We start from the raw sequence: 8755 nt of genomic DNA, 5'->3' as shown, positions 1-8755 counted from the left end.
TTTAGGCGAAATACTCAAAAAGAAGTTTGTAAAAAAATGAATCCGCCTCAACAATATAGAACTTATCTACAAGTTAAAAGTTCTTTAGAATATCCTCAAAATTTTGAGTTCTGTTGAATGCTTAATTTCCGCCTGAAATTTGTAATAAACTATTTGCAACCGTGTTAATTTTATTTGCATTTCTATGATTCAAATAATGTTTGCATTATCCATAGGATAAAAACAATTTACATTAATCCTAGTAACTCTCTAGATTCAAAAATGTGTTGAAAATGGTGTTAATTTTTCCTCATTTTAATAAATATTTAGCTTATATCTTTGGGAATATGTTCAAAAAAATGTAAGTTGTTCCATTTATTTGCTCCATTTATTTAGGTATACTCCGGCGTCAGATATCTTCTGTTGGCTCTGATTTTAAATCAAAATTTTCGCTTTCAAATGCCCCTAAAGGAAAAACTTTAGAAAACGGCTTTATGACATTTTCCCAAACAACAGAAACTAAACGAATTTTACAATATGATTCCCTAATATATTTGTCCAAAGGTTTAAAGTTTTTTGTGGAAGTTTGCTTATTTCGCAGAAATCCGACTCTCGTTCCCTCATAATAATTTTCAGTGTTTATATTCAAGGCTTATCTTGCAAGACTTGAACTTGTATTTCATCTTATAAAGCCTGTGATTTATCAATTCCTTTTGTATGTCAAATCAAATCAAATCAAATCAAATTATGCTTTATTGCCACGGAAAAATTCACAAATTTTTTGGACAAAGCGAGTTAAAAAAAACGAAACAAAATACTACAACATAAAGTACGTACAGTACAGTCAACAATGGTAAAAAATTAAAAAATATAATAAAACAGTACAAAATATATCACGTACAATCGTCATGCTCATGATAAAAGTGAATAGTGACTTCCACTAAACTCCTGAAGTCCCAGTCAGTAGAAAAGGATGTTACGATTTTTATACTACTCACATTTTCTGAATATGAGCAATATAAGTTTGACTATTGATATCCTTTATCAAATCGAAATTTTCGTTACAATGGGAGCAATCCATTCAACTAAACTACATATTCAAAATTGCCATAAAACGATACTAGAGATTTTTCTCAAATTTTTTCATTATTCAATATTTCTCTAGCAAACAAACACAAATGAAAATTAAACCAATTGGAAAAACGTATTGAACAAACAAACACACTGGTAAAGCTCAAAAGTTTTATGTAGAGTCTGGTTTAAAAACGTAAAAATAAACCAAAAATGTTGTTTTAATCGATAAGAACTTTGCTGAGAAACATCTTTGTTTAATTTTTTAAGAGAGGCTTAGGTTCCAAAACTTCGTATGTATATTCTAATGCCAATTTTCGATTTATGTTATATTCAAAAGTTCAATTTATCCGAATGTTGCAAGTGAGATACTTGAATTAGCCAAGAATAGTTTATCTCGTTTCATTTGTGTAAATGAAACATTTTGACGTAAATGAATTGTTTCATAATATTGCAACAACAAGCTAAACGTTACGCGGCTGAACGGCAAAGAAGCCTTGAAATTGAAATTGCTGTGTGGTCGAGTGAGTGGGTCGATAACTTCATTCTTTACGGTAACATTTCAATAAGCCGAAAATACTTCGTTATGTCTTGTGATCAGGATTTCGAGAAATTATATTCACCAAGCCAATGGTCAAAAAGATTCAACAGTAAAGAAGTGCTTGAAAAACATGTTCAATTTATTGAACATCGTAAGTACCTACTTCTTTTGAATTATTAATGCTGGTAGAAATGAGAGGTTTTATATTTTGTATCGGATAATTATGCGAATTTGCCGATGAAGGCAAGTTGTTCAGGTTAAAGGAGATGATGACAAAAACATTTTTTTTATATAACAATACCATGGACTTAATATTTTTATTTTTATATTTTCAATTTGTCTGTACTATTTCAGCTTACTTAATTTACTAATATTAATAACTTACTTTATTCTTTTGAAATTTATAAATTTTCCCAATGAGTTATGCAGTAATCAGACGTGAGCAAACTGTACGTTAATTATGAAAAATCACTTCCGTAGCATAAGTATAAAAATACAAGAGAATGTTTAAACGAATATAATTGTGATTAATCAGAAGAGTAAAATGTTATGAAATTATATTTATATTGATTCCTTTTAATCATTTTAACTGCATTCTTATTGAAGAAAGTCTTATTAAAAGCTATTTCTTTGATTACAGACAGCAGGTTGGTACGAGAAAAAATTCCATGCCATCTAGGGAATTCTTATGGACCAGGACCAAAGGAAAAGTACGACATATACGGAACAGACTTGAATAATCGTGAGTTCTTATGCAATATTACAGATTCTTAAGAACTTTCAATCATTACAAACCATTACCTCTATTAGAGAAACAATTGTCTTAACAAACACTCCATAGAAATTCATTCTATTTTATTCATTTAAATTCATTCTATTCAACCAGAAACAWATTYTGAAAMATGMAKAAAYWKTKTTGGKMGTTTTATGGMMTAAATAAATAAATGSAAAAGTGATTATCTRAGATTGAAATTATAAAAGTGTATAAGTAGTATAAGACTGAAGGRAACGAAAAAAAGTTTTAACTTTTTTAGTTATTGGCAGACATGTTCTTCCCGATCGTTCTACTTTTATGTAGAACGATGAACAGAAAATTAAATTAAAATATATTGCCTGTCCCAAAAATGGACAATTTAATATTGAACATATTTAAAATACCGCAGGGCCGTAGAAACAAAACTAAAATCAGAAATAATTTTATCAGATTTAACGTATCCTAGAAAAAGTGATAAAGTGACAGAATATTATATCAGTGGTACAGCATCTGCGAGGCGAGGTTGACAATGAAATCAAAAATTTTACAGAAGATTTTTTATTACAAAATAATACACAAGTTAGGTATTCAATTATTACCAAAGATGTAAGAAAAATCAACACACGACTACTTTTCACTTTGCCTTCTTTCGATTATCATAAGGTTGTAAGCGTTAAGCTAACATTTATATATGAACTACATAAGTAAAATTCAAATTGAATAACTGTTCTTCATTGCATTAAGTTCATCCTCCTTGAGCTTATAAAATCATGTTTGTTCCAGATGCTCCAATTCTGATACATATTCACGGAGGTTATTACCAAGAAGAATGCATCACACATTCAAACAATGGTTTCATCGCAAGCGTTTTGCATGAGAGTGGCATTAAAACCATTTTATTAGGGTATGAATTGAGCCCACAACGCACAGTAAGTGAAATTTTGGAGCGCTTGCAAATTGGTCTAAGGGAGTGTATAAGCTACGCCACAAAACTAGAATCTCGGTAAGCCATAGAAGATAGTGTCATTTGCAGTACTTACCAAATATGTTTTTCAGTGCTCTTTATCTGTCTGGTCACTCAGTTGGAGCTCATGCTATAGCTGCTCTCCTTTCGGAGTTAAAAAAATCGATTTCATCAGCAGAAAGTGACTTAATTCAGGGTGTTTTTCTAATATGTGGGCTGTACGACATGGTACCGATCACAAAAATGTCGGCTAACGACTTGCTGAAACTCACAGCAGATACAGCCAGAGAATTAAGCCCACTCTATGGCGAACTTGATTATGGCAGTACAAAGATTTTTATTGTAGGCGCTGAAAATGATAGTCCAGCTTTTGTGAGCGATTCTCAAAAGTTTTATAAAAAGCTGCATCTGATGGGTGCAAACTGTTTCCTGACTATCATTCCAGATGCTGATCATTTCGATATTATTGAGAATTTGTATGATCGCAATTTTCAGCTTGCAGATTTCATGGTAAAAGCCATCAAGGAATAGTGTTGATTATTTATGTATCCACTTTAAAAGAGTGCGTTGAAGCTTCACTTTAGAAAGCTAAACACGAATCCTTTATCCCAAGTATATATACATATATATCCTAGTATTTCTGCATAATTTATTTCTAATTTACAACCATACATTAATTGAGATTGACAATTGCTTAATCCCAATTTGATTATTTACAAAGCATAGATGAACTATTCTAATATTTACTAGTTACTCGGTATCTATCCACATATAAAAAATTCAAATCAGTCATTTACAAAGTTCTATATGTAAGTGTAAATAACAATATCACAGAACAAGACTAGCTTTTTTTGTTTGGCAACATCAAATTCCAATCAATACTGAACAATGAATCTAAATATCCACAAACTACAAAACTGCTTTTAATAATGAAAATTACGTTTAGGCTTGAATTTGCGTTTTATGTCCAGCTAAGTAGTTGGAAGAGAAAGACAATTTACATTAAGTGAATGTAATTATTGAGAGAGTAATTGTTCACTCTATTGGCTTGAAGTGGCGCATTTCTCCATGTAATACATATCACCTAGCAATTGTGTTATCGGGATTTCTCCGATAGTTTCTTTAAAAAACAACAATTCCACAGTCATGGATCTGATTGCCCTTAGACTAGGAACTAACAGCAGAAGCCTTCCAAATCTTGTCGGTTGTCTGGGATATCGCATTCTCACATAGTCTCCTAAAATGCATTGAGCCTGGTCTTGAAGCATTTCAACTGGTTGAACATCGCATAATCCAGCAGTTTCTAACAAATAAGACGGTCCTATTTTAAACGCTTAGAGCGCGTATTATTTATTGTCTTAACGAATATAAATTCAGTTACAGATATTGCCAATTTTTTAAATGAACTAAAAATAAGAAGCTGAAGTGTGCAATAGTTAATGCGAAGCTAAAAGTCCAACGTTTTCCCTTCAATTTGTTCTATTTCAGCTTTTCGATTTATGCACTAAAATCAAGATCAAAGATCTGTACGGGAAGCAAAATGAAAACTTGATAAAAGGCAAATGTGCTACTTCCAAATCTGAAATCAAGTGCTACGTTTGGACATCAAAATTGTGAGAGCTACGTTTTTATGAGGCGTTTTAAATTAGTTTGGATTTTTCTTCATTACATTTTACCCACTTTTGGTTCAAAAATAACACATTTATATTAATTCTTCTGGTAATGTAAATATGTATATTACTTAATAAGTTTAAATATTTTTCAGATGATAAATAAAATCGGATCAATGTATAGATGCTTGTACTGCCTTCCAACATTTAATCATATTAGAATTGTTTGTTAACAGAAATCGAAAAAACTACAAATTTTCCACTATCCGATAAATATGTAAGATTGAATAGAGGTTATTTGAAAAAGTAAGAAAATAGGGAGTAATGTGAAGAGAACGTGCGACCTGCGAAAAATTTTATTGTTGATGTTAATTTTGCAAATCTGTTAAACATGTGTATTTTTTAAATAATTTGAATATCGGCCACTCTTAAACAAGACCACAAATTAAATTGAATTTCTACAAAAAATCAGCATTTATTAGTTTGTAACCGCGTAAAAATCATAATTTTTCAATCAACTGCTTAAAAGTAACGACGAAAAAATAATTTGATGCCTTGATAATATTTAGCGCCCCACTTTCTAGGGACACTGTTTAAGGCAAATATTTTCGAGGTTGATTGATTGAATCGTTTCCGGTGCCCTATTTTTGCTAAATACAATAAATCAAGTAAGTATAATTTTGCAAAACATAATAAAGCAATCAAATGTTGACAAAAGTTAGTAAATTACCGTAAACCATTCAACAAAATTGGAAAAACTTACCAGGTGTGAATAAAATTATTGCTTTCATACAGCCGCATTCACTTCCGTCTGGCGATATTTGTCGAAAGCGACACATAATTTCCTGAAAACTCCGACAATTAATAAAAACTTATACACTTGTCGGGAAGCTGTACTTGGATGGTTTTTATTTCAGTGGCTGTGTGCACATCATTGGGCAGTCTGTCTCTAGCCTGTGGACAGCCCAATACAGCTGAGAGATCCCAAGGTACCGACCATTGAGCCAAATGGAGCAAAAACAGCTCTTTCCAGGACTCTTGGAGCAGTAGAAGTTGATCGTTTTTGCTCAGCGTCTGGAACGGCGCTAGACATCGAACCCAACGTACTGCCATAAAAAGTAGACGGGCTGTTGTTTCCTAATAGATGAAAATTAATTTTGTCACATTTCTTTAGCAGAAAAATTGAATAATTTTTTGTTTAGTGGTGGAGATACTGTATGTGTAACTCAAATGTTTCGAAATAAACCGTGCAAAACGAATAGTTTTATTGAAATATTACCTTTTTTTGTTAAAAGTGCCAACATTTTCCAAGCAATTGGTAAAAGTATTACTTAAGTGTTCTTTCCAGCGATGTATTATTTTATCAATTATCAATTATCGCATAAGCTCATTATTTTCAAAATATATGAGCACAAACGTGGCGTAATGTAGAAAAGTTTGGCTTATCTTACATCCAAATGAACAATATTCAAATTTGACGCTTCTCGTTCAGGAAAATTGGCATTATTTCTTTACTCAATTTGCAGCAAGTGAAACGGGATCGGGACTCTTATTCTCTATCTGTTGGTAGGAAAACGGGATTTGGGTCTCGAATAGATTTTCAGATACGACAAAAAATACAGCGTCATGTTGGAGCCAATTATGCAATAAAGATTAATGCAATTATGCAAATGTAGAATTCAACCGAGCAAATTTAATAGTTTTCTGGAACTTTGTGCTTTTTGGGAAAAATTTCCCAAGTGATGCTTAAGGTGGTGTTAAAAAAATATAAACAGTTCGTTCACTTCAATAGCCAGAGTTAAAGCTTTAGTGTTTTTATCAAACACGCGTACTTTTATAAATCCAATGTCTTTGTTGTGTATGTAATTTTATTGGAGAACGACTAAATCGAGTGAGTCTTATTGGAATCCACATTGCCGAATTTCACCCTAAGGAGGCGTTTCCCCAATTCCAGACTGGATATTTTAGAGCCAACGAGAGATTCGCAGTCAAAAAGTCAGAGCGAATGAAAGTCAATCCTGCAAGCAGGACCTCCCATCCAGTAAGTTTACATTTTCCTGCATAAAGTGTCGAATCGAGGCGCAATTTCCGCAAAGAAATGTTTCGCATCAAAATTTACCCAACTCATGGGTAATATTTTTTTTCGAGTAGAGGATTTTGTGATTTTACCTGAAGCATCTCCCAAGTAGGCATCAGAGGCAGCGGCGGAGGCAAAGTGGGGCTCATTTGTGGCAATGGTAATCCTGGACTGGACATACTTAGGCCGCTGCTGGATTCAGATGCGGATGATTCTAATTGGGAAAGTTTTGTTCCCCAAACCAACTCCTGCAATGCAAACTTTGGCTTGGAAAATAGCTACAAGTTTAACATTCAAATTTAATTCGATTGCCTCTGATACATTTAAGACAGATTAGACAAAAAAATAGTTTTTACTGAATATGTTTGTATACAACAAAATAATAAATTCAGGCAAGCAAAAGAAAATATAAACTAGCCCGGCTCTAAACTGATTGTTATGCAGATAATTTCTAAGAAGGACTCAAGAAGTTACCGTAAAAAAATAAAAGAGTGTTTTAAACATGTTCATGCTCCATCATGGTTTAAAATGTTGTGCAAGCACATAATTAGTGCAAAAAAGATGTTTTTGTGATTTTCCTAGCTTGTTTTTGTATGTAGCTTATTAGCTAAATAAATAGGAATTTTATTTTTTAAGCATTTTCTCCACTAGTTCGACCGATCTTTGCCACTCGTTCCGACCTTTGTATTGTCCCACTTTAAGTGCATTTCCGCTCAATTTATTCATTTTCTACGTAAAAGAACCAAACTCCTTTGAAAAATACCTGGCATTTTTCTGCTGACATCAAGACATGCAGAAGTCCAGGTGGTGGTGGTGGTAAATGCGGATGATGAAACAAATGCGGCGGTATCGAACTGCCATTCTCCAAATGACCCGGTGGACTTCCGACTGAAGATGGTGGAGGAAATGTGAGCACCTTCAGAGGATGATGCGGAGGAACAAAGAGACTGCTATGGGTAAATTGAAAAGTTCCGGAAGTTGGGGTGATTTTACTGGCGGAACCTTCAGGCAAAGGTAACTGAAGCGGATGGCTGCCCATGCTGGAACCGGATTGATGATGCGAAGAACTGGTACCGCCCGGCATCTGCTGCAGTTTCGGTTTTCTTGGACCGCGTTCGTGCTGGACGGCTGCAAAGGAGAGAATTGCTATGTCAAGTGTATTACAAACTGCCGACTTTAGTAAGTTTTTGGCATTCAATTCGCGTTTGGTAAGTTTTGAACAAAATACCTTATTTGAAAAACCCCCATACCGATTTTCATTGCTAGAACAGTTCTATTAGTATTAAACAGAAGATTTGCAGGTGAATGAATTATTCTGTAGATTTATAGATCTAAGAATAAGAATATTTTGTAGATATAGATGGTTTTTGCTAAGAGTTAAAAGATAACTTTGTAGAATAATTCGATTATTCTTCCAACTGTTTTTAAAGCTTCTGCCTTTTTCTTTGATTTAATATTGTCATCACATTTTCATGCTGTAATTTGATTTGGCTAGATTTTACTTCAAAAAGTATACTAGAAGGAGTAAGCAAAATAATATATTTTTTATTCGAATGAATCGAAAAGTGCCATTTTGCGAACAGAAGCGGTGATCAAAAAGAAGCACTTTTCTTTAGCGTTCATTTGTTTTACTTTTACGCAAAGACTTTGCCGCACAGTGTGCGACAAAGTAAATGTGACACTTTGAACTTGCCACTGTCATTATATGTTTTTTAGTATTTTTATTTAAAAATAACCGAAATGCTTTTTTAAGGAATTA

General features: G+C 33.0%; 2 protein-coding genes across 2 annotated transcripts; one reads left to right on the top strand and one right to left on the bottom strand.

The window, feature by feature from the left end:
* The first annotated feature begins 1506 nt into the window (after window positions 1–1506).
* Window positions 1507–3946, top strand: LOC125505053 (kynurenine formamidase-like). The gene is made up of 4 exons (XM_048667992.1): window positions 1507–1742; window positions 2232–2333; window positions 3129–3348; window positions 3402–3946. The coding sequence occupies exons 1-4, from the start codon at window positions 1637–1639 to the stop codon at window positions 3838–3840; spliced, it is 867 nt and encodes a 288-aa protein (XP_048523949.1). The 5' UTR covers window positions 1507–1636; the 3' UTR covers window positions 3841–3946.
* Window positions 3947–7043: 3097 nt separating this feature from the next.
* Window positions 7044–8142, bottom strand: LOC125505054 (pectinesterase inhibitor 10-like; the record flags this gene model as incomplete). The annotated part of the gene is given in 2 exon segments (XM_048667993.1): window positions 7044–7244; window positions 7760–8142. Coding segments are annotated over 2 exon segments (584 nt in total), but the record flags the coding sequence as incomplete, so codon positions are not given.
* Between the last annotated feature and the right edge of the window lie 613 nt (window positions 8143–8755).

This window comes from Dendroctonus ponderosae, unplaced genomic scaffold (genome assembly GCF_020466585.1).
Source record: "Dendroctonus ponderosae isolate FM_Combo_2020 unplaced genomic scaffold, Dpon_F_20191213v2 Dpon_F_20191213_671, whole genome shotgun sequence".
Classification (NCBI taxonomy): Eukaryota; Metazoa; Arthropoda; class Insecta; order Coleoptera; family Curculionidae; genus Dendroctonus; species Dendroctonus ponderosae.
Note: the sequence above shows the minus strand (reverse complement) of the source record. Positions and strands in the feature narration are given on the sequence as shown.